General features: G+C 33.9%; 2 protein-coding genes and 1 pseudogene across 4 annotated transcripts; 2 read left to right on the top strand and 1 right to left on the bottom strand.

Moving 5' to 3' along the window:
- The first annotated feature begins 13117 nt into the window (after positions 1 to 13117).
- LOC141668251 (disease resistance protein RPP13-like) lies at positions 13118 to 16136 on the top strand (annotated as a pseudogene).
- Positions 16137 to 17492: 1356 nt separating this feature from the next.
- On the top strand, positions 17493 to 20605 carry LOC141668126 (F-box protein CPR1-like). Its single transcript, XM_074474829.1, has 2 exons — positions 17493 to 17527; positions 19376 to 20605. Exon 2 carries the CDS (start codon positions 19380 to 19382, stop codon positions 20544 to 20546), a length of 1167 nt encoding a protein of 388 aa, XP_074330930.1. The 5' UTR covers positions 17493 to 17527; positions 19376 to 19379; the 3' UTR covers positions 20547 to 20605.
- Positions 20606 to 20977: 372 nt separating this feature from the next.
- LOC141668050 (cationic peroxidase 2-like) lies at positions 20978 to 24888 on the bottom strand. 3 transcript variants are annotated; one of them, XM_074474734.1, is made up of 4 exons: positions 24873 to 24888; positions 21807 to 22168; positions 21495 to 21657; positions 20978 to 21396 (listed from the first exon to the last, which is right to left on the bottom strand). In XM_074474734.1, exons 2-4 carry the CDS (start codon positions 22143 to 22145, stop codon positions 20978 to 20980), a joined length of 921 nt encoding a protein of 306 aa, XP_074330835.1. In that variant the 5' UTR covers positions 22146 to 22168; positions 24873 to 24888. The 3 variants fall into 3 exon arrangements, with proteins under 3 accessions (XP_074330835.1, XP_074330834.1, XP_074330833.1); XM_074474733.1 differs by lacking the exon at positions 24873 to 24888 and adding an exon at positions 22796 to 22811; XM_074474732.1 differs by lacking the exon at positions 24873 to 24888 and having other exon boundaries at positions 21807 to 22196.
- Between the last annotated feature and the right edge of the window lie 2516 nt (positions 24889 to 27404).

Raw genomic sequence — 27404 nt, 5'->3', positions numbered from 1 at the left:
CATCCCGGGGTTTATATTGCATACTTCGTATGTCCCTCAGTACACATGGTACCTTCTCATATGGAAAATTTATATAGTAGTCTCCCCAGTCTACGAAGTACTGGATCTCTACCCCTATTATGTCCATTTTAAGAATCCTATCATATACCTGAAATCATCGAACTATATCGAAGTTCCCCAAACTCTTTGCTTGTTGATAGGCACAGCTCGTCTCATATGTATATATATATATATATGTACTTCCGAGAATTTTCGGAGGAAGTACCAAGGATGTGAGTTGACCGTTGTCAACAGATAAATAAATAACGGGGAGTTTCTTTTGAAACTATATTCAAAATATTTAAAATAAGTCGAAATAATATTATTCGACGGTCTGAAATTATTCGTACGATTTTCTAAAATCCAGGAAGAATTTTAAATCAAGTTTTATGATTTTTAAATCATATTAAATCATTTAATAAATAATTAATAATTAAATAATAATTATTAAATAATTAAACCTCGAATAATTATATTTTAAAAGAATATTTGAAATAATATTTCTCAACTAATTTATGTTTAAGTAATTAAAGTAATCTTCAATAATATGATTAATCGAGTCCGAAAAAATAATCGTTGGAGAATAATTCTCCTATATTAATGAATAATTGAAATAATATCTATTATTCGAGTAATTAAAAATAGTTGAGGGAATACGATCTTTGGAAATCGTTTTAATAAAGTTCGAGGTATTAATGTTTTGCAAGTGGACATCGAGTTCCTTAGAATAAAATAAGTATGGACTTTAATCGTCCAAAACATCTCCGGAATGATTCCCGGGTTTTCGTTTTAAATTCTGACCGACTCTCTGTCTTATAACTTATACATCACGCTCTACTATAGCGTTATTATTTGTAAATAAAACCCCTCCGGAATACTTTCGGGTTTTCATCAAATTATACTGACCGACCCTCGGTCTAAAATATACTCCTCATATATACAACACTACTTTCTAGCGTTATCGATTGAAATTCGGTAATATTCAGATACCAAAATCATTAATATATCGTATGATATTATATATCACAATTCGTAAAATATCATAATACAACATCATGTATATAAAATTTATTTGAAAACAAACACAACACAACAATTTTAAAAGGTAGGGTTTGAAAACTTGTCTGGAGTCCAAGATACGTTTCCCGACTTCCTCTCGTTCCAGGGTTTTCTAATCAACAAATATTATAATCTTAATCAGTATTCCTAATCCCATCACCAACTTAAATTTCTAATAAGTACAATAATTCATAATTTTCAATATCCGGCCGACTCAAAATAAGTATCAGTTCTTGGTCAAAACGGATGGTCAAAGTAGTCTTCTAGAGTTGACTTTACCGAATGTTACTATTACGCGACTCGCACTCTATCATTTTTAATAGATCGTAAAATTAACATTTTAATACGAAACCACCTCGAGGAGTTTCTTGATGGCTTTTAATATTTATCATAAAAGTTTCATTTTTATGAAATGAATTTAATTAGGTGAAAAGCATTTCGAAAGTTCGGTCAACTACGAAGTTTACTATTCAAACCGCATTTCACTAAAACATTGATATCTCTCAAACCGTTAACTCAATTGACGCACCGTTTTCGCATGCGTGATCTAGAAAAAATTTAGAACACATTATTTGAAAATGATCTTCTGGTAGAAGGGGTGAAAATTTCAAGGTGACAGTTTTCTAATAGTGGGTTGCGTTGGATGTTTTTACTCCGCACTACCTCGACTCCGACATTTTTATAAAATTAAAATATTAATATTTTTAATTGAAATTTTTATGGAAGTTAATAAACTCTATTTGTTACTCTATGTTAAAATTTCATAATTTTTAAATATTTGTAAGTTGATCATTTCTATTTATAAAGTTCGTAATTTATAACAGTTTTTGTCGCGTAAATGACTTTTACTTAAAACAGTCATAACTTTTGATCTGTAAATTGAAATCAAGAGATTCAAGCGCCTAAACGATCCTCATAATATTTTCTATCATAATAAGTCTCACTTTTAAATAAAATATAGTTTATACATTCGAGAACTTTTGCAAAAACTTAAGTTGAGTTTTGTTCGTTTTAACGAGATTACGATTATGATCCGAGTTTCGTTTATATCTTAAATTATTATACCACCATCAACAACCATCAAATCATCATCTCAACACTAACTCCTCTCAAGAACATTATGTTCTTGAGGCAACAATCATCAATCTTAAAACTAATTAACTAAACATCAATATAATATCAAATCAATCATCAAAACCATACTTATATCCAAGATCCTTACTTTTCTTGAAACTTAAAACTTAAACAAAGTTTGGATGAAGGTTTATACCTTTCTTGATATCTTGGGAGGTCCTATTCTTTATGTTTGAACCTTGGGAGGGATTGGTTATGCTTAAGGATCCTTAATCATGCCATAAAAATTAAGAAAACAAAAAGAGATTTTCGGAGTTACTATTCATCACCAATTTTGAGCAAGGATTTGACTATACTATACTAATACAATGGGTATGAAATTTTGAACTTACCTTGTACATGATATGAGGCAGCTTTGATAAAAATTTGGTGATTTTTGAATGGGTAGAACATGAGATATGAATTTTTCTTCCCATGGTGTTCTTCGAAATCAGCATTGGGTTTTTGGAGAGAGAGAGAGAGAGAGAGTTTGTTGCTTTCTTGAAATGCTTCTTGTGTAAGATTTTGAAGATATGATTTAGTATATAACCTAGTACTAGTAAATCTTTGCATATCTTGGCTAGCTTCCTAGGCTTTCAAGCTAATCTATCTAGTTTAGGTTCTAGTTTTACTATTCCTAGCTTGTAGGTCATCATGCTTATCTAGTTTAGGTTACTATTTGGTAACTTAACCATGGTTAGTTTCTTACCATAGTTAGCTAGTTTAGTTAGCTTGGTTTGATACGTTTATTTATTTGTTTACGTGTTCGCTCAGTCGCTTATTCGTTTTCGTAATAAATTCTTGTAAACGATTCGCGGTGCAAATCCTTTCTTATACGTTCTTTATATTTTGAAGTATCGCTCTTGGATTTGAATTTGTAATTATATTGTGATTCCCGTAATCCTTGATGGTTCGTAGATACGGTCATTTTTCAAAGTTCGTTTTCTTCGAAAACTAATAGCGTTTACATACACCCATTTGGTACGTAGAATCACAATATCAACTCGGAATCTTAAATTTAAAACTCGTATATGGTGTGGTCGCAAAAGTTTTTATTAAACCGCAAGGTTACTATTCATAAAGGTCTTTTACTGATGACAAAAATTTGGGTTCTTACAGTACATCAGAGTTTATTCGAAGTTCAACAGGCTGTTGTTCAGCATCTGTTTCTTTAGTAATCTGTGCACCTGCAAACATATAACAAGTAAAACTTAATCTATCTATTCTTTTAAAGTAGTCTCACTACTCCTCACACCATACATCTCATGACTTTTAATAGTCAGAGCTTCCTTACAAGGATTACTAAATCATATCTCTCATCTACCTCTTCTTTTGCCAGGAAGGATCTCGCCTCTCTTTAATTCTGTTTTTCTCTAAATCTTTTCACACAACTCACTGAAAAACTCAGAAAGATTGTCCTACAGAAATAAGAGGTGACTAAAGAAGGGTGATATGTAGACATACAACTAGAGGTAGTCCTTAAATAAGGTCTCGAAATAATCATACCAACAGGATTTCTAAAACATAAATAATAAATGCTGAAAATAGCAAATCAGTATTTAGAATAAATGTTGATAAAGTAAAAACAATATTTATACCTTGTGAATCCGAAGTCACAATTAAACTCACAACTAAGACTGTGGTAATGACAGTTGTTTTTCATAAATTATGGGAACCTCCATTTGAATTGGAGAGAATTTGATCAGGTTACTGTTATAACGACTCGTATATTTATATTATTTTGAAAGTGTAATTATTGAATAATTAATTAAATTAAATAAAATATATGTATTGCTTTTGACAGCTATGTGTTGGTTCTTATTATATATGTGTGAATTATTGGTATATAGGATGGAATTGAGTAATTAATTATTGAGTTGTATTGTTTTGTTTCGCGATTAAAAGTGATTTTATTGCATTTTTAATTTCATAAATATTTGGATGGTCTCTAAAATTGGTTTTATAATTTTATAATTTCAATAATTATTTTTAGGATTTTATAAAATTGAGAAATCAATATTTCATTAATTATTTATCTTTAAATTATTTTTTGATTGCATTTATTTGTAAAATCCGTATATAATTCCAAGATTCTTCGAAAATTACAAAACTCATAATTTATTCAGTTCATAATATTATGATAATTTTAAAATTATTTTGGAAAATCTTGGGATTAATTTCACCCGTCCGTTGATTCTTTTAATTGTTAAAAGCGGTATAAATTGCGTTTCAGAAATTATTTTAAAATCACGAAATTTATGTTTTTATTAACTTCGGGGTATTTATAACATTTTAAGACTATTTTCGTGATATTCTGAAATTGTTTTATGTGCACTTCGGTTCGTTAATTTCGAATTTTGGGGCAAAACAGGCTTTTAAATCTTCGTAATTATCCCAAATACAACGTGTTAGTTTCACAGAATATACATTGCCACGTGTTGTAGTTTGAAGAGGAGAGAAAAAAAACAACTGGGGGCTTCCCCTTTTTCTTTGTTCACTCGTCTCTCTCTCTCTCTCTCTCTCTCGATCGCCTCCGTCTCTCTCTCTCTCTTCTTCCCGTTGCTCTCGATTGCCTCCGTTTGCTTGGTTTCTGGCCAATTCTCGAGTGAGTCGCCGCCCTTGTGCTTGGCTTGGCTGCTTCTGTGATTCTGTTTATATGCATATATGTGTATATACCCTTGTGTATATATGTGTGTGATATGTGTAGTGATTGTGTGTGAGTTTTGTGCGCGTGCGCGTGCGTTTGTGTTCGTGTATGGGTGTGGCTGTGTTTTTCCGGCCATCCCTGGCTTTTCCGGTTGCTTTGCTACGGTCTTGTTGTGGCGCGTTGCGCGCGTGTTGCCCTGTTTTGTTGGTTGCGTTTGGTTCAATTGATCTGAATTAGTTCATATTATTTTATTAATTGCAGGGAATTATGACTACTGATTTGTGATATAAATAATTCCGTGCGATTAATTTTAATCGAATAAATTGGTGAAATTTTTGTGTTGGAATCCGAATTATCGGGTGCCCCGAAAATTTTGCCTGTCGTCCGCGATGAATTTTTACGAGCGGACGGTGGACCGTGATGATCTTTATCTGATTCTTAATTTTATAAAATAAATAATATGAATCGTATAATTGGTTTTGTACGTAACTAACTGTGTCATTGTAGAATTTGTATTGTGACGAGACTTGTGATTTGTTGCTTGTTGACGTCTATTGTGATCGACGGGTAGGCTTATAAACTGAAAAGATGCTGTCGAAATTTTTTCTAAAAATTTATTTTAAATACGAAAAACGTACTTTATAATATGAAACATTTTATCCCTATGTGAATACAAATTACGTGATTATGTGTATAATTATTATACGAGTCGGGTTATCGAATTGGGTTATTAGAATTCGAGGATATCAGCCATGTCGGTATAACTAATTAGGGTATTCTGTTACTGTAGATCCCAGTCGAGTTTCGCAAGGACCGAGGTCAGCATAAAAGCTACTTAGGGTTTCCGAAAGTGTTGCAAGGCAAGTACCCCTGACCATTCTTTTATGGTTCGGTACGTATGAATAGACTGTTGTTTTATTCTCGTAAAGGAGCATAAATATTTTAAGTTATGTATCCCCTGTAGTTATAAATAACTGTTTTAAAACCTGTTTTGGGGGAAAAGTAACTTTGAAAGGTACCTATCCCGAAGGAAACGATTTATGAACCAGATTTTTCGTGTGTTGTTAAAATGAATGATTTTTAAAGGGGATAGGTACAAGTGTTTTGAAAACTGGATAAACAATCAGATATGGGATACATAGGGGCCAGAGTAGGCTTATTGAGTTGGCGTAAGAGGCTAATTCAGTTGCGCGCAATTCATAACCGATTAGTCCAACAGGTCAAAAACCTAGCAAGTCTTCCGAGTTCCGAAACATGTATATGGGATGGCAGTTGGAGCCGTCTGGTGTTGATAGCCTGATCAACTGTCTTCACATATACAGTTACGTATATGATTTGGCTTTGTGACTCCCGTAAGGGAATAAGTGATTAATACAGTTGAATAATAAATGTGAATACCATGCTAAAATTGAACTCTGGTACTTACACATCACACAACTACGTATGTTTTATTAAAAGTATGCTAGTCGGTGATATCCAGTTTCCTAATTTACTATTGTTCAAAACGAGTTCCAGATTACGGTTGTAACAATGTTAGATTGTGGTTCTTGTTTTCATACTTCAACCTAAAAAGATCCTGGTTAATATTAAAAGGGTTATATAAATATATCTTGCTTAAATATTATACAGGTTGTACATGTTTGGTGATTAGCTAGTTACCCCAGACTTATACCCCAAGTCTGGAGGGCATTACAAATCGGATGAATCTTTATGTGAACCTTGGGAGCGCTATAAGGAGATTCTTAGGAAGCGTTCTCGTCATGGAATGCCTGACTAGATGGTGATCAATTGCTTTTATAATGGTTTGGGAGCACAGTCAAGACCTATGCTCGATGTAACATCAGATGGAGCCTTATGGGCTAAGAGCTATGAGGAAGCTTATGAGCTAATTGAGACGATGAATGCAAATGAGTATCAGAATCCAACTCAGAGACGACGACAAGGCAAAGTAGCAGGAATTCTGGAGGTGGATACAGCTACGGCTATAGCTTCTCAACTAAAGGCATTAACTATGAAAGTGGATTCTCTGGATAACTATGGTGTTCATTAGATAACTAGTGTTTGTAAGCTTTATACAGGTTCGCATACGACCGAGCAATGTAATATATCTAGTGAATTAGCCCAGTTTGTGAGCAACTTTCAGAGGTCGCAACTAACATGTTCTAGCTACTTATCATCCTAACAACTGCAACCATCATAACTTCAGCAGGAGCAATAATCAAGGTGGTATGCAACAGCCACAACAGCCATACCAGCAGTTTGGAAACAAGCAATCCAATCCTCCTGGTTTTCAACAACAGTTTGCACCAAGGCAGCAATTTCAGCCACAGGGGATGTAACAGCAACCTCACGGAGGTGCCGGTCCATTCTCGAATGAAAAATCTGAACTAGAGGAGTTGAGGCTTATGTGCAAAAGCCAAGCGATTTCGATCAAAACTCTGGAGAATCAAATAGGGAAAATTGCTAACGCCTTATTGAACCGACCACAAGGAACTCTTCTGAGTGATACTGAAGCTAATCTAGGAAAGAGGGAAGTCAAACAACAGCTTAAGGCAATCATCTTGAGGTCTGGAAAGGTCGCTAACCCTTAAAATCATCAAAACAAAGAAGCTGAAAATTTTCTCCATAAGGGCAGCGCGCCCGCGCCCATAAGGAGCGCGCCCTCTGAAATTCCAGAAATTGATAATTTTGTTGATTCATTGATCAAATGCTTGACAGGTTGGATGGCCATGAGTATTATTGTCTTATGGATGGGTATTCGGGCTATAATCAGATTTGCATTGCCCTAGAAGATCAAGAGAATACCACTTCTACTTGTCCTTTTGGCACTTTCGCTTTCCGTCGAGTTTCTTTCGGACTTTGTGGTGCACCTGCTACTTTTTAGAGATGCATGATGGCCATATTCTCAGACATGATTGATACCAATGTGGAGGTGTTCATGAATGACTTTTCCATGTTCGGGACTTCTTATGATGAGCGTTTGCATAATATTGGCTTGGTGCTGAAAAGATGCGTTGAGACCAATTTGATGCTCAACTGGGAAAAATGTTACTTCATGGTACAATGGGGTATCATTCTTTGGCACAAGATATCTAGAAAAGGTCTTGAAGTGGATAAGGCCAAAGTGGGGGTTATTGAAAATCTTCCTCCGTGAATCTCTGTTAAAGGAATCCGCAGTTTTCTTGGTCATGCAGGTTTTATCGGTGATTCATCAAAGACTTCTCCCAAATCTCTAAACCCTTGTGCAATATGTTGGAGAAGGATGTTCCCTTCAAATTTGATGAAGAATTTTTGGCTGCTTTTGAGAGTTTGAAGAAGAGTTTGACTATAACACCTGTTATTTCTGCACCTGATTGGGATGAACCCTTCGAAATGATGTGTGATGCTAGTGATTTTGCAGTTGGAGTTGTTTTTGGCCAGAGGAAGAAGAATATTTTCCATGTGGTTTATTATGCTAGTAAAACCCTTAATGGTGCTCAGCTAAATTACACTACTATAGAGAATGAGCTTTTGGCGATTGTCTATGGTTTCGAGAAATTTTGATCTTATTTGCTTGGGACAAAAGTGACAGTTTTCACTGATCATGCTGTTATTCGATATCTGGTCTCGAAGAAATATTTAAAACCTCTCTTGATTCGATGGATTCTATTGCTTTAGGAATTCGAGTTGGAAATCAAGGACAGAAAAGGTACAGAAAATCAGGTAGTGCATCATCTCTCTCGTTTGGAAGATCACGGAAAAGCTTCACAAGATAAGACGTTAATCAATGAATCTTTTCCCGATGAGCAACTTTTTGGGGTGCAAAAAGAAGAACCATGGTTTGCAGACATTGTGAACTATCTTGTGAGTAATGTCATCCCCTCAGAACTCTCTTATGCTCAAAGGAAGAAATTTCTACATGAGGTGAAGTGGTATCGATGGGATGAGCCGTTCTTGTTCATACATGGAGTAGATCAGATTATCAGGAGATGCATTCCTTATAGTGAGACGGAGGGTATTCTGCAAGACTGTCACGCCACTATGTATGGTGGTCATTATGGTGGAGAGAAGACAGTTGCCCGTATTCTTCAAGCGGGATTTTTCTATCCAACTTTGTTTAAATATGTTCATCAATTCGTGTTGAGATGTGATCGCCGCCAACGAGTTGGAAATATGTCAAATAGAGACGAGATGCCTCTCAATGTGTTTCTCGAAGTTGAGATTTTCGATTTTTGGGGAATCGACTTCATGGGGCCATTTGTCTCGTCATGCAATAGTCAATATATTCTTTTGGCAGTGGATTATGTGTCTAAATGGGTTAAGGTTAAATCTTTGCCAACCAACGATGCTAAGGTGTTGATCAATTTTCTTCATAAGCAGATATTCACACGTTTCAGTACTTCAAGGGTTATAATCAGTGATGAGGGATCGCATTTATGCAATCATAAATTTACTGTATTAATGGAAAGATATCATGTAAATCATCGTGTGGCCACAACTTATCATCCTCAAACTAATGGGCAAGCTAAAGTGTCTAACCGAGAGATCAAACGAATCTTGGAGAAGGTTGTGAGTCCGTCAAGGAAAGATTGGTCTTTGAAGCTAGATGAAGCTATTTGGGCCTACAGAACAACATTCAAGACCCCTCTAGGCATGTCTCCTTTCCAGTTGGTATATGGTAAGGCGTGTCATTTGTCTGCGGAGCTAGAACATAAAGCATATTGGCTTTGAAGAAGCTGAATCTTGACATGGCAGCTGCTGGGGAGAAGAGAATGCTTCAACTTAATGAACTCGACGAATTCCGTCTTCAGGCGTATGAGAACAATAAAGTATACAAGGAGAAGGTTAAGATATGACATGATAGGAGGTTAGTGCACAAGTCACCTGTGTCTGGTCAATAAGTTCTATTGTTCAACTCTCGTCTCCGACTTTTTCCAGGTAAGCTTAAGTCGAGGTGGTCAGGTTCGTTCATTGTCAAAACTGTGTTTCCACATGGAGCTGTGGATATTTTTGATAAACATCAGGACCAAGTGTTCAAAGTAAATGGTCAAATGTTAAAGCATTATTATGGGGATACGGCGAACCGTGAGGTGTAAGCGCCGTTCTTGCAACAACTTGATTTCGAAGTTTCATGTCAAGCTAAAGACGTAAAACAAGCGCTTCGTGGGAGGCAACCCACGCGTTTCGAGAGTATTGTCACTTAAAAAAAGATTGTCCTGTATTTGGTGCAAGCATTGTTTACCCGCCACCTAATTTTCCACCCAAGGAGGGTGATCCCACCGATGACTAGGTATGCATTGTATCCTTATTATTACCTTCAATGAGGATATTGAATATTTTAAGTTTGGGGGTGATAATGTAAGGATTAGTTTGTGTGTCGTGTTCATATAGATTCATATTGCATGTTTAGTTGTAGTTCGTTTATTATTTTTGTATGATTGTTCATATAGGTCATATTTGTTTGCATATTTGTTCATGTTATTATGTAAGTCCATATAGTTGCATGTGCATGCATATAACATGATCACGTATGATGAGCTATTTTTGATTGGTAGGTTGGTGTTGATTTGAGTGTAGTGATGTCGAATAGAGGGATGATTAAGTCCTAATGAATTGATTTGCATGCCCAGAAACAAAGTTTTTTCACAAGTCTTATAGGTTGCTTTTGAACTAGATCATGATCATACTTGTTTGTTTATTGGAATTTAATCACTGGGTTATATTTAGAATTTTTGCTATTCTCGTAATGATGTAGGAACACTGATTTATAAACTAGGGGAAATCATGGATTTCATTACTTGTTGTGAATAAAATTAGGCGTCAAATGGCTAGTAGTCGACTCATATTTTTATGAGTAGCCTAGGGTTGAATGAGATGGAGCGAAACGCACTCATTCAGAATCATTGATAAAAGCAAAAAAAAGGATAAAAGAAAAAGAAAAAAAATAGAGAAAAGAAAAGAAAAAAATATGTGTTGTTATGTGTTTATGCAGAATTGGCCACGAGTGAGCTTTTTAATACTCGAGCAAGTAAGTTCTAGGGGACTTTGTGCCTAGTGACCTAATGCTTGTATAGTCTGGGATCCGCTAATCTAAAGTTCGCTACATGGGTATTATTGTATAAGTCTTTTGGGACCTCATTCATTGCACGGTCAAATAAGCATTTTTGTGTTTATGTTTCAATATTATAGCATGAATCCTTGTCTAACTCTAGTAAAAATGAGGTGTTGTTAGTCATTATGTGTTTAACGTCTATTCTATTTATAAACTTGTGATTGTTTTGGTGAAGAATAAGATATGATTATTGATCTAGTATGGAGAGTATATCTGTTAAGTATCGCACACACGCATATTTCTGGTTTGTAAGTTGGTTTATGGGATTTAGTTGAACTCTGTTTCGAGTAATTGCATTCTTAGAGATATTTCTTATTGATTGGTTATGGTTATTCCGAGGGGATCGTTGCATTATCATATTAGTTGCATTCATGCATTCGTTGTGTTTTTAGTGTTGAGTCTGTTTATGCTTGAGTACAAGCATCGATTAAGTTTGGGGGTGTGATAAGTGGAATTTATATCCACTTGGAACGCTTTTTATCGGCTTAAGTTGGTGTTTTGGACTCAAGTATTTGGTATTTTTGATGTGTTTTGGTTTAGTTATTACAGGGCATTAGTGGGAGCAGGAAATGAGCTTTTTATATGATAATATGTTGATACGAGGTCAGGAATGGAGTCGAGAAAGATCGCACGAAGAAAGGAGCACAAAACAAGAAAAAATCAGAATTTCAACAGAAGGTCAGCGTGCCCGCGCTTGGTCAGGCGCGCCCGCGCCATGTTTTCCAGAGAAGGAGTGCGCCCGCGCCCTAGTGTTGCGCGGTCGCGCCAGTGCAAAGCTGCAGAATCTTGATTCTATTATAATTTGAAGATTTGGAGAGTCCATGTGATCCAGGGGCTTATATATAAAGATAAGAAGACGTTTTTAAAAATAAGGAAGCCATGGAGAACATAGAGAAGACCAAAAGCACAAAAGTCGGCTAAGGAGAAGAAGATTTAATTTTCACTTTTGTATTCTTCGATTTAGGGGATACTTTTGGATGCTTGTTTTTTATTTTTCTAAACCCTAGTACTTTTATATTATCTCGTAGTATTATGAACTTATTTAGTATCATCTTTTAATTGGAACCCATGGTGACGATGTGTTCAATCATGAACTAATCGTTGTCATGGGGTTCTAGCAGATTTATTTATGGATTTCAATAGTTGATTATTTTAAATCTTTAGTATGTGGTGATTTATGATTTGTTAGTTTGGTTGTGCTTATTCGTCTTTGATGCGTAGCTAACATCTAAGATTGTTTGTTAATCTTTATTGAAGCAACAATGAATATAGATGTTTAGAATTTGTCATGCTAGCATAGGTTTATGTATGAATTGACATGCATAATTCGTGGAGTAATTTTAACCATCTTACACATCCTACGTAATCATAATAGATAACTTGTTCTTAAACCACTATGTTTTCAAATCTTATAGACATATAAGGTCTAAATATAATTGGTGTCTACTCAACTTCTATCTTGATTGTGGATAATTAGTAGTAGGGTGTACGTATATCGAAAGATAGCGTATACTAATTTTGTGTAATCTAATTAGTTATCATCACCATCGCACACTATTGATAAAGACATAAACTTTGAATGAAGTATTTAATGAAGTTAGAATTCCATGTTTTATTCTCATATGAGTAATTCACTTTTAATCTCTTAGTTAATGCATGGTAGTATAATCTATTAAGTAGTTAATCAACTCAAATTTATTACTTGTCTTAGTTATGAATGATAATCGTACATTGTTGCAGAAGTGCATAACCCGAACTTAAATAAATAGTTTAAATAGTTTTTTTTGGTGATTGTCAAATATCTTAAATGCATAAAAGCAAACATTATTATCTGTCGACTGTCGGTGATCGCATGTGGCCAGCCTAGAGCAACAAAACAGGTAAGACTAAAGCCACTAAGTTGTAGCATTGATTGAACGTGACTTGCAGTATTGAACTTTATTTATTCCACATGGAATAGTGTATTATCAGGGAAAATACCGGGATACTAAATTACTTCCCAAAAAAGTTACAAAATGTTACGTGTAAGGGTTTTATAGGCTATATAAAAATGGACCCCTGCATTTACATCAAAAACACCAATAAAATCATTCCATACTATCACATCAGCATGACACATTATTTTGTAACAATTTTTTATAACCAAATAAACAGGAATAATCGTTTGGTTATTTCGAGTTTGGACACTTGTGTATACATCCAGCCTAACAAGAAATTTAAATCTCAAAGCCTTTAACTTTTACCACTCTCGTATATTCTCTCTTCTCTCCTCTTCTCTTCCTTTTTTTTCACTCAACTTTCCTTTTAATCCCCCTGCCTTGAGGTCCCCTGCAGCCTCACTGTCTTTCTCTACTCCATACTTCACAAGCAATACCATGGTTGATGCAGTTGTTTCTTTCGCAATCGAAAAACTCAATGAATTTCTTGTGCAAGAATTTAACATTATGTTAAGTGAGAAAGATGGCATAAGATGGCTCAAAGATGAACTGGGCTACCTCCAAATTTCCGTAAGAGCGGCAGAAGTTGTACACGATTCAGAGGTTCTCCTTTCGTGGACAAAAGAAGTCAGAAATGTAGCGAATGATGCGGTACTAGTTCTTGAAAGGTTTAAGGCGTACCTAGAAGAACATGCAGCGAGGGACCAGGGTGTTCTTGATTTTATGCACTGCTGTCCCTGCTTCAGCAAGAAAGAAGCCAAACTTTATATTGATAGCACCATGGAAATCGAGTCACTCAAGAGAAGAGTGGTTGAGATAAAGAACAGGCGAAGTGAATATCGTATTGATGAAATGGTATCTGTCTTTTACAAACGTCAAGAACAGAGGGATGTTGTTAAAAAACAGAGAAATAAAACATTACTACGATCAATTTCCTTGGAAAGCCAGGCGGATGTAGTTGGTTTTCAGGATGATTTTAACACCTTGTTGGCCGTGCTCGATGGACCGGATCCCTCCCTTGGATACATTTCCATTCACGGAATGGGGGGATTGGGCAAGACTACACTTGCAAGAAAATTGTATCAATCCAGCCAGTTGAGTCATTTTAAGAGGCGTGCATGGGTTTCTGTCTCCCTGGATTATGAAGTTAAAGATATTTTAGTGAGGATATATAGGTCTTTCAAGACAGAAGAACTCAGTCATGTAGAGGATGTGTTGAATTTGGATGAGGAAGAATTGGTGCTGCACATACGCGAGTTACTACTACATGTTGATTGCAGCTATCTGGTTGTGATTGATGATTTATGGGATTTAGGGGTCTGGGAAAAGATTAAAAGTGCTTTTCCAGACAATAAGAACGCAAGTAGAGTTATTGCAACAACAAGAATTAAAGGAGTTGCTGAGGGTGTAGATGAGACCTGTCTCGTGCACGAACTGCGACTTATGACGGAGGATGAGAGCTGGGAATTGTTTTGTAGGAGAGTAAAACCCACGCCAAATCTGGAGAACTTAGGAAGGGAAATGGTAGATAAATGTAGTGGCTTACCACTTGCAATAGTGGTACTTAGTGGCCTGTTATTACATAAGGAGAGTTATAAAGAATGGTTAGCTGTGAAAGACCATCTCTGGAGAACGTTAAAGACAAATTCAGTGGAGATTGTAGATATACTAAGCTTGGGTTACGGAAACCTGCCTTTCCAGTTAAGGCAATGTTTGCATACCTCGCTAGGTTCCCCGAAGATTATACTTTTTCTGTTTACAAGATAAAGATGTTGTGGATTGCAGAAGAATTCATATCAGAAGCTGACGAGGGAGATGGAGTACTCATGGAGGATGTAGCGGATTATTGTTTGAATGAGCTTATTCATCACAGTATGATTCAGATAGTACCAATGGGAGGACAGGTTTCAGTTTGCCATGTCCATAATCTTGTTCGTGATCTTGCTATAGAAAAGGCTAGGGAGAACAAGATTTTGGGAATTTTCGACCCTAGCAAGCAAGTTTTAAGTCCCATCCGCTTATTGGAAGAGCAACACCGACATGCCATCTACAACGGAATTGGTGAGTACTTAAAATTATTTGGGTCTAATAATGATGGTTTAAGGTTGCGTTCATTGGCAGTGATTAATGAAACTAGATTTATGGAGTCAGAAGATATGAAGTTGATGTACACCAGGTTTAAATATCTAAGCGTGCTAGATTTGACGGGTGTAGAGTCAGACGAGATGGCAAAAGAAATCGGGGATATGGTTCTCCTGAAATTCTTAGGCTTAACGGGCAATACAAATAACAAACCTTTGATAGTTCCTTCAACCATAAACAAGCTGAAGAGGCTACAAACATTGTTTGGTTCAGAGAATTCACATTACAACTTTCCTAGCGAAATTGGTGAGCTGAGAAAGCTGAGGCATCTTAAATTTTCCCATGCTACAACGAATTTGAAATTTGGTAGCCACCAAAGAGAGCTCCAGACTCTTGAAGTTATATCATACGAGGATTGGATCCAGATTGATACTGCCAGTTTTTTCAACCTTCGCACACTGTCTATAACCGCAAATGATGCATCACCAAATATCCCATATAGTCTAGACTCCATGGCTTATTTAAAGAGTCTCCGAACTTTGGCCCTCGATTTTCTTGCCTCTTCAATTATTCCAACAATCGGGGCTCTATCCGGTTGCAGACATCTCACAAGTGTCACCTTGAAGGGCATGATAGAAGATCCATCAGAGTTGAGGTTTTTGCCAGATTCTGTCACAACTTTAACACTACGCGGTAGCAAGTTCACAGAGGATCCGATGCCTACTCTGGGAAGCCACCTCTTAGGTCTTGCCTTCCTTCATTTGAATAAGGTGTACCAGGGGGGAGTGATGGTATGCGGTGATGATGTGTTTCCCTGTCTTCAAATTTTAAAAATAGACGATTTTCCCAATCTTGAAGAATGGCAGGTTGACGATGGAGCAATGCCTTCCCTGAAGGCTTTTCAAGTAGATGGTTGTGAAAAATTGAAGACGATTCCTGAACGGTTAAAGGAGGTTCCTTCAATATCTGTTACATTTCCATATTTGAAGTTTACATGAAACTGAGATAGTTTTGGTTGTTTCTGTCCAAAACAAAGTGTAATTGTTGCATCAACTTCAGTTAAGTATTCGGATTCAGATTGTTGCTTTTTCCTTGACTGTTTAATAACTGTGTTATGAGTTGGGGAACGTTTGTTCCGTTCAACTCTATTAATCAGGTTGAACATGAACTTGAAATATGTGCGATCTATAAGTGATTAATAAACGAACTTGAGCCAAGTTCTACACGCTTCAGTTTTTAATTAAAGCCACATTTCTTGAGGTTTGTTGCTCCAAGGACTCATGAGTTCTAGGAAAATAGATGCACTCGATCAACATCTTGTACAAACATCTTCAAGATTGCAGGCTTTTCAATCTTTGTTGCTTCTGGGTGCCTAACCTTGCCAAATCATGTTACTATTAATATTACGGTGGTTGGCAATACAAAGATTTCTACTTCATCAATTTAAGAAAAATTGTGTAATAAAAATATATTAGATAAATACTCTCTCTATTTTTTATAGTCCACATTTCACTTTTTTACACCCATCTCAAAGTGTTTTGACTCTATAGTAAAAATATTATTTTTGAAATTCTTTTTTCCTAAATAAAAGTATGTAACTTGTACTAAAATTCAATTTTTTTTATTATCCGATCAAAACACTTTAAGCTAGAATTTTTTTAAAAATCCGAAACCCGAAATCCGATCCGATCCCGAAAAAAAGCCCGAAAAACTTGATCCGGAAGAGCCCGGCCCGGTTCGGCCCGGCCCGCGGGCTTTAAATGGATCTCCTTTTTTCTCGAAAATCCGACCTGGTCCGAAACTCGAAAAATCCGGATAAAGCCCGAATTTAACAAAGCCCGAATAAAAGTGCAGATCTAAAAAATCCTAGATAAAAGTCCAGTTCGGCCCGGATAAAAGCCCGATTAAAAAATCAAATTTTTTTATAAAATTTGAAAATATATAATGTTTTTTGTGATTTTTAAATATTACATTACAATAATAGAGCAATTAAGGTATATATGATTATTTATATCTTATATTAAAAAATAATTATTTATTTCGGTGTCTAAACTACTCTGTCTAATATATCAAGATATTATTTTTCTTCGGTATTTAAAACGTACCTTATATTTATTAGGTAGCCCGACCCTGCCTGACCCGATTTAAAAAAAAAACCGTTCCGATTCGTTTTCAAAAAAACCGGACTTTTTAAAGCCCGACCCGATTAACTTTTCGTGCATCTCTACTTTAAGCTGCACTACTTATAATTATACCATAAGTTCATATTCGATATTTAAGTGATTTATTTTAATTAATTACTGCTCATTATTTATTAGTTAGAAAATTACTAATGTGTATAAATCGTAATCTCCTAATATAAGGGTGAAGCTCGCTCACCTCGACCCGATCCATTTCCCGTACGACCCGACCCATTATTTTTTTAACCCTAGTGGGCATCTCTTATGCTACCGAACAAATTTTAGGCGACCCACCGTAATAATTGAACGTTCATAGTAAACTCTTCTTTACTCTCAAAGACAAACCTAGATCTGATCCTCTATCTAATCTTTTTTTAAGGTACATTCTCTATCTAAAAAATATATATACTTCTATACTCTACTATTTACATCTTCTTTTGCGCTTTTTTATATGTAGTTTTTTTATTATGCTCTTTGTTTTGTTTATTCTCGCTTTTTATAAGTGCTAATCGTGAATATTTGTTAGGGTTTTGTTTCGGTTTTAATTTTTTGGTACTCCTGTATTCTTTTTTTTTCGCAACTTAAAGAATCGATATGGGTGTAGATATTAGGGGAGAGCATGTACTGGTTTGGCTCGGAACGAGTTGTTTTTGGTTTATAAATAAAAAATCACAAGCGAAACTGAACCATCGGTTTCGGTTTAAAAACTTGGGTTTGGTTTAAATCGGTTCAATTCTGCTAATCGTGAATATTTAATTATTTATTAGGGTTTTGTTTCAGTTTTAATTTTTTGCTACTACTGTATTCATGTTTTTTCACAATTTAAAGATTTGATATGTGTAAAGATATTAGTGGAGAACATAGACTCGTTTGGCTCGGAACGAGTTGTTTTTGGTTTTAAATATAAAAAATCACAAGGGAAACTGAACCATCTGTTCGGTTTGAAAATTTGAGTTTGGTCAAATCGGTTCAGTTCTGATTACAAAACCGGATGTATTAAGCAAAAAAAATATTACTACTTGAACAAATAAAGCTTAATGACCAAAATTATGTTGAACAGAGAAGCTTTAGGCCCATGCTAAATAGATAACATGGTAAATGAATTTAGAGTCAAGTTCTATGGAGACCAGTTTTTGTTGGAGACCACGGAGACCATTTATGTTCTGCAATTAAAATCTTGCATACAAACATTATAAAATATATTATTTTGTGAATTATGTTCTACAAATATTATTATTTTATTCAAAATCTTGTATATCATGCATGTACTGCATGTAGAACATTACAAAATATTTTATTAGCATTATGTTACTAAACTTGATAATATTAAGTTCCTTTCATGATAGTTACAGTGACGAGTGATAATTTTTTTTTTTGACAATATAACTTATAGCCTTACAAATGAATATTTATTCTCGTAAATTTTCGGGGTGAGCGAGGATGCGAGGATCGAATCCAGATGATAAACTCTTAACCACTTGAGTTATCCCACGGTGCTTTGACGAATGATAATATAAAAATGTGAATTCTCATTTCTGGCTGATAAACTTGTTGGGCAATTACAAGATAATTTAATTTCAATTTTAATTTTTTGGTACTCATATCTTCATGTTATTATGCAATATAAAGTTTTCATATGGATATAGATAATGGGGAGAGCACTCTTTGGTGTCCCAACCAACCTCAACTGAACTATCGGTTTCGGTTTGAAAGAGCCGGGTTAGGTTTATATTGGTTCAGTTCCGGTTAAAATATAAATCGCAATGACCAAACTTATGTTGAACAGAACAATAGGCCCAGGCTATATAAATAACATGGTAGATGAACTTATCAGCATTATGTTAATTTTTCGAATGTCATTGCATGCTGTTGTGCAACGGCACCTAGGTACCTAGGTAGAGGCTGATGCTTTGAAACTTCACTTGCTTTTGCCCTTTTCTAATTTTAGAGCAAGTAGCAAGAATGGCATAATATTCCAGAATGTAGCATGGCTAAAGTTCAAACGAAAAATTAAAATTATTTATTAAGTTGCTAAGCAAAAAAAGGGAAAAACTAAACCTTTGTGTTGGAGTATATAGCAGTCCTAGGCAATAAGAATCGTTAAGAAAAAGTTTACAAAGTATACAGTTCTCTCTCGATGATTAGTTTGGTGCATTTTTGCTTGTTTGTGATCTGATTATGATACTAACCAAAAATAAGTTCACCGGATAACATGCTTTTTAATCAGTGAAATGAAGGAAGGTGAAGGCAGACCCACTATGGATTTACCTCTAGAGATAGAGGCTAATGCTCTATCAAGATTGCCCATCAAGACAACAGTCCACTGCAAATGTGTGTGCAAAAGATGGCGCAGTGTACTCTCAGAACCTTACTTTGTTGATCTGCATCTGTCAAGGTCACCTGCAGGGGTTATAGTTCAAGAAAGAAACATCCTTAAGATTGGCGAACTAAATGAAAAATCTGACCAGCATGATATTCACCAAGACCCTCTAATGAGATTTCAAGTACCATTTGGCTCGGTCTTGAGTGGTTCAGTGAATGGGTTAATTATTTTAAGGGATAAGATTGACGCTGGTGCGGCTCGTATATGCAATCTAGTTACACGAGAGTATATACTCCTACCATATAACAAGAACATTGAAAAATCAATTCCTATTATTTACAATTATGATGCTTATGACTTGTCTGGTTATGGCCTTGCGAGTTATGGCTTTGGATATGTTGAAGCCAGCAATGAGTACAAGGTAGTACACTTTTATGAAGGTAAGTTTCTTTCAACTGAAATCTTGGGTAAGTCAAAGTTGGAGGTTTATAGTCTCGGAACAGGGACATGGAGAAGTTTAGGAACTGTCCCCTTTTTAGTCTGTCAACAGGATGGTATATATGCCAACGGCAACCTTCACTGGCTAGCTTGTGTTCAGAAGGACAGACCTAACGATATGGTGTGTACTTTTGACTTGGAGAAAGAATCATGTCGACTAACTGCTTCTGCGCCACAAGTTGGTGGGTATGTTGATTATAGGACCTTGGGAGTGCTTGGAGGGTGCTTGTGTATCTGCGATAATAGGACAGACTCTGAACTTGTTATTTGGGTGATGAAGGATTATGGAGTGAAGGAAAGTTGGAGTAAAGATATCATCATTCAAGATGTAAATATTGGTCTTCGTTGTCGTACGTTTTATCCCCTAAAAGTCTTGAAAGATGGGAGTATCTTGATCATGTGTAGTGCAACCTTTTTATTCACATATCATCCTGGAACTAAAGTCTGGAAAACTAATATCTGGAAAATAGATGACTGTTTTAAAGGATATCTTTTGACGACCTTTCATGCGTCAGTTTATGTCCCAAGTTTTATTAGCCTCAAGAGCTTCCTGTTGGAAAATGTTTCAGTATTTTAACTATGAAAGCATCAAATGAATGTAAGGTCTGATCATGCAGTTCAGCTCTCTGGTTTAGTTATAAAGTTGAACTTGTTATTTTCCATCCAATGACATGTAAGGTCTGAACAGGCCACTTTGTCTTCCATTAGTAGTTTAAGTATTAAGTTTAGTTGCTTTGCATTACAATGTAAGTTTTGAACATGCAGCTCTGCTCTTTTGATTTCTTGTGAGATCTCTTGCTCGTTCTAGCAATGACCTCTTGGTCCAATGAAATCTCTTGCCCCCTTTACATGATATCGAGAGTTTGAATCTTGTCAAAGAAAAACGAAAGTGTGAGTATGTATTAATGGCTACTGTGCCTGATTCTGCTATAGCAGTTCAAGTTTATAATTATTACATTTGAAAAGATGGAAACAAAAGTTTAAATTTGAAAAAACCAAACGTTTACATCAATTAATTGCTGAACAAACTTTACGAATTTCTCCATCAGTCCCAGTTTTCATTCCAATGTTAGTCATTCTAATCATGGCTTTTCCGAACTCAATGTTTAACTTCAATCCATCAAAACCACCAACACCAATATATCTCTGCACCAAATTCTTTGTTGTACTGTCCTGCCACAAGCTTTGATCCGATTCTAGAATTCCTCGATTACTTTCTACATTTTTGAAGATAGAGTGATCAAACTTGTCACCGCTACCATAGTCTAATGCGATGCGTTTATTGCCATCACCGTTTTGTGGACAAAGTGATTGAAGTATAGGAAGAAATGCGGGATCAATGGTAGGATCTGGCCCCCCAGAGCTTCTGAAGTTGTATAATCTGTAACTTATGAATTGGCACGCAACTGTTCCAACAGTGTGTCCTCCTGCAATTCATAGTCAAGTCTTAGAATCAGAGTAGTTCATGAATGCAAACAATTATACGAGATTGAAAGGTCAAAATATTAAATGTAGTGTAGCTCACCGACAAGAGTGACAAGATCTTTAGCGCTGAGACCTACGTCTGCAAATTTTTTCTTTTGGACAGTGACTGAATCTACGAAACTTGGCAAATTTGCAGTATCAGATGCTAATGACACTCGTCCATCCCTCCTTCCGGTTGGAACACTATAGGTCAATCCACCGACCTGTATGTAAATTAGGTTGAGTGATTTTGCAGCAAATGCTTATATTACGACTATTAGTAGCAGAATGTTTTTGTGTATACATGCAACAAGTAAAATGCATTTGCAAAAAATTTCAGATGGAATCTGTAAATAGGACGATATCGTTTTACCTCAACTGTAGAGTCACGAGCAGCAAGAGCAAGAATATCAGCACAAGACACGACTCCAGGGCATGCAGCCTCTAGTTGTGTTTTAGCATCATCAATGACTTCATATCCTCTTAACAGAAGATTTGGTCCAGCTGTTTTCTCAGCATTTGGTCCATCGATAAGAATCGAGGCATCACAGCCATGGACAAAACAATCGTGGAACACCATTCTAAGCAATCCCGGAGCAATTGCAGAATTGTTTAGAACATGTTTTTTAACAGTGTCTTGAACAATGGATTCGGCTTTCGGGCAAGAGGTGGAATAAAAGCCGACCTCAGTCTGTGCTAATGCACAAGGCATAGCAACTAAAAGAAGCAATAAAAGAGACAGTTTATGAAGGCAAGATTCCATTTGAGCTTGTGTTGTGTTAATGCAGTTTGTGGGAATGAAAGCAATGGAAGATGTGATTATATATTGATAAGCAGGAGTTTAATTGATCTGCAAGTATAATTAAAGTTTTGTCATCTACAAAAGGTATGATTAACGTTTTAAGATAACGATAATAGTTGTTAGCCGACAGATTAGCCTACGGATTAGCAATAAAATGAAATGCATGTAGAGGCAGGAAGATTGAACTAGCTAAATTATTAACATATAGTTACTAAAATTTTAATAAAATTATTTTTTTCTCTAAAAATGAATAATAGAATATGCTAACTTTAATATATGTTAACATTTTATGTCAAAAAATATTTATAAATTCGATATTATTCTTTAAATTTAGTATGTATTACAAATATAACATGACATATTTCAAACAGCTACTTTAAAGTTATTAAAATCATAATTGATAATATAAAAGTCATTGGATAAAAAACTTTTATCATAAATTGGTACTTTTAAATACTTTCTAAATTGTAAAATATGTAAAAGTGTAGCACTATATTTGAAAGTTAAGACCAAATTACATTTGACACTCAAAATTTTATTAAAAAGTGATCAATTAGCATTAAATATAAGAGTTATTAATTTAGCAAAAAAAATAATATAAGAGTTATTAAATTTTAATATTTCATAATTAAAAAAAATCAATATTTGTGCAACTTGAACCCTATAATTTACATAAATTTTAAGGCATAGCAACTAAAAGAAGCAATAAAAGAGACAGTTTATGAACCATTTGAGCTTGTGTTGTGTTAATGCAGTTTGTGGGAATGAAAGCAAAGGAAGATGTTATTATATATAGATAAGCACGAGTTGAGTTCAATTGATCTGCAAGTATAATTAAAGTTTTGTCATCTAAAAGTATAGTATAATTAACGTTTTAAAATCCCCATAATAGTTGTTAGCCCCCGGATTAACAATAAAATGAAATGTATGTTTAGCCAGGTGGACGGCCAAGTTGATTAACATATAATTATTAAAATTTGCTTGACAAAAAGATATTTTTTTTTATTTTCAAATATATAAATATATTTATATTGAGGCGCAATTTATTATAGACCTTTTTATATCTTTTTATAAAATTTTAACAAAATTAAATTTATTTTTTAAAAAGAATAACATAATATGCTAACTTTAATATAGGTTAACATTTTATGTCGAAAAATATTTATAAATTCGTATTGTTCTTTAAATTTTGTATTTATTAGAAATTACCATGACGTATTTCAAAACAACTATTTTAAAGTTATTAAAATCATAATTGATATTATAAAAGTCATTGGATAAGATTTTTTTTTTATCATAAATTGGTACTATTAAACACTTTTTAAATTGTAAAATATATAAAAATGCATGTGTCACTCTATCAATTTGCATTATATAGATGATTTATTAATTTTTAATGTTTCTTAAATAAAAAAATCAATATTTGTGCCAACTTAAACCCCGAAAACTTATCAATCAAAGATGATTGTTATTATAAAGTGAATCAATTTAGAAGGTTGTTCATGTGCTGTATTTTTACAATTTAGAAAATATTTAATAAAAAATTGATAATTTTTTTGACAAATGCAGAAAATTTTCATTAAATTGAATACAATACAGCCGGGACAAACCCCCAACTGTCGATACAACCAGGTGATGAAACAAATAACATACTAAAATCATTTAGATGATTTGTTTCCTGATCGTTTAACACATAAAATTTAAAAATTCTTGAAGCTAAAAACGAAATCAAAAACATCTCAAGCGATCCAAATCGCACCAGCATCTCTGAAGATAGTAACATCGCAATTGATCGTATCACGTAAAAACTATGGTTAGCCCAATGTTCAGAAACAACAATTGCATAAAATGAGATTGGAGAAGCGGCACCCCAGCTATCTACATGCCGGATACCAGCTATAGACATGCCGAAGGCACCCCACCTATCTACATGCCGGATACCAGTTATATACATGCCGAAAGTGTAAACCCATAAAACATGAACAATTTTTGGTTGTGAAAGGTGAGCTCTTGCAATAATCATCACCGTCCCAGATTCGATACATGTTTTGCAGATCACCAAAAATATCAGCAACTTCGTCCTCAACAGATCCAATACCAGATTAACCCAAGCATGACTAAACAAAAACATAACAAACACTCCAAAACACACACTTCAAGAGGAGAGACACACAAATACCCAAAAGAATTGTGTTTTATTGAAAATAAATCAACCAGAATAAAAGAAAATGAAGGGACCGGGGCTTTCCACCGGAGAAAACCAGTGGAACCCCTCAATTTACTTGAAAATGGACAAACCCTAGGACAGGGGAGAGAGGAGGAAGGCGGCGACTCAACTTTTTTAGTTTTTTGGATAATAAAAAACTAATAATTAGTTAGTACTTTAAAGTTAAATAATAAATCCAGTAAAACAAAATAAATCTACCCAAATTGACTACCCTCATTCTTGCAAGGCGTTTGGTTAGTGGAAATTAAGCTGTGGTTAACAGAACCCTTAAAATTTAAATCTTGCAAAATAGATTAATACGTAAATTATTTTTCAAAACTTAAAATATTTTTATTTAGCTTTTATAAATTTAAAATAGTTTAAACATATAATTTATCTGTTAATTTTTTAAAAATAATTAAAGATGTTATAAATTAATTATATTAATTTATTTTAATGTAAATAAATTATATTGTTATAAACATAAAATACATTGACAATTTTTATATTACATTATATTAGAAAAATTAAATATTAATATAATCAAATAAATTTATATTTTGTTTTCAAATCTGAAAAATCAATTAAAACAATTGAGACTCATTTATTTTCTTTCTCTTTTTCGCCTGTATTCCATTTCGTTTCATGAGACGAACCAAAAGCCCTCCAAATTGTACGCCGATAAGGTGGCGTGAATGTGCAAGGGTAAATTTTTCTTTACATTACCCCGTGGCCATCGTGTATATAATTAAGCTGACTTCTACAAAATTGCATGTGCGAATTGAATCCGTAATAACATGCAGGGACGGAGCCAGAATCCGACTTTGGGGTGACGAAATTTTTTTACTGAGTAACTAATATATATTTTTAATTTAATATATATTAAATAAATTAATAAATATTATTTTTAAAATTTTAATTTATAAAATATATCTGAATTCGTGTATCTAAATTCGTAATTATTGTAAATATTACTAATATTAGTACTAAATTCATAAAACTTATATATTTTTTAGGGGGCGAATATTGAAAATAATTTTTTTTTACTACTAAATATACAAATATGTAATTTTTTTCCATAAATTTTAATACTAATTTCACAATTATACGGGAATTTGGGGTGGCGGCCGTTCCCGCCTGCCACCCCCTGCCTCCGTCCATGTTTACCCTGTTTACCCGGACCCGATGAAAAAATTGGTGTACATGCCAAGATTTAAGTTGACAACCAATCAAACAGTTTTATCTCAAAACAAGCTAAAACTGATACACGGCAATAATATAAGGCTAAAAACAATGGCATAAATATAACCGGGATAAATTTAAGAGATTTGGCTAAATTTAACTAAAAATAGTTATATTTAAAAATAGTTATATTTAAGTGGTCAAATTTAAAAACAATTACGACCGACTAATACGACTGAAATCAATTACAACAGGAGATATACGTGATGATAAGAGAGTTCAGAGAGTTTTCAGGTGAGTCGAGGCCGTAATGGAGGTTAGAAGGTAATCGAACAAAGAAAACATGATCAGCCCAGGAACAGCTTGATCATGGCGAAACAGAAGTAGGGCAATCTAGTACCATTGCACGGGAAACCTGAGTTTGTGATGGCGAAATTTGCCTAGGAATAGCTGATATTTCTACACAATATAATAGACGAAAACATTAAAAGTCGGTCGGTACCGGCTGAAATTACTTAATTACCCATATTTAATTGTTTTAATTTTAATTATTGGGTTGACCAATTCTAATTCTAATTCTAATTCATATTGAAGTCAACTTCCTCTATTATTTTACCAATTTCAATTCTATTTTTTATCAAATTCTATATCACTATAATTTATATTAAATTCAACTTTTTCTACCAATTTAAATTTTAATTCATATCGAGTTCTATATCATTTTAATTTGTTACTTCAGGCTAAATTAAATTTAAACAAACTAAATATAATTCTTAAGATTTGGTTGATATATAATGTGACTCGGGTTAAGATAAAATAATAATACTATCAATTCTCCTAAAAAAATTATACAAATGAACTTGGATAAACAAAATAATATATTTTATTTATCCAGGATAAAAAAATACATTATACAATTGATTCAGACTAACACAAAATTAAAATAAAAATACAATTCGACCAACAAAAATAAAATATTATATACTAACTATTCAGTCTAAAACAAAATTATCTTATTGATCCACACTTAATTTTTTTTAATTAAACTAAAAATAATTAGTTTGATTTGACCGGTGTATTGGGCATCGGGCATTGGGCTAAAATAAAATAATATAAACCACTCATACGGGATAAATCAAATTAATATTAAAGTAAATATAATTTGTATCCTATTGATGTGAACTTAAAATCAAATTTTAATTAAAACATAAATATTATTTTTAAAAAAATACACATAAAATTATCAATAAAACTATATTGTTTAATCAATAATATTTTTTTTTTCAAATATCTTTTATAGAATTACTGTTAATCGATTAAATAATCAACATGCTAAAATAATATTTTTTAAGATCCCAACATAATGAAGACATTATATTTTTACCCTCAATAAGATAATAATTTCGTTACAATAACATTTCCCTCCTTACCAATGCTATCACTTTAAATAAGTTTAAATGTTCTAAAAAGTTATGAATATATACGTCTACTAATATAATTATTATGAAGTCATATCATTTAAAGTTTTAATTAAACAAAATTAAAAATTGAAATCAATTTTTTTTAAAAAAATATATAATATTAAAAAAAATCTGTGCGATCCGTGCATTGCACGGGTTTTAAACTAGTATTTTAAATTTCTTATATATTAAATAAATTAATAAATCTTAATTTTAACAATTTTAATGTACAAAATAAACTTGAATTCGTGTATCTAAATTCATAACAATTGTAAATATCATTAATAATAGTACTAAATTCATAAAATTTATATATTTTTG

The sequence above is a fragment of the Apium graveolens genome, chromosome 6, assembly GCF_009905375.1.
Source record: "Apium graveolens cultivar Ventura chromosome 6, ASM990537v1, whole genome shotgun sequence".
Classification (NCBI taxonomy): domain Eukaryota; kingdom Viridiplantae; phylum Streptophyta; class Magnoliopsida; order Apiales; family Apiaceae; genus Apium; species Apium graveolens.
This window is presented reverse-complemented; position numbering and strand designations above follow the sequence as displayed.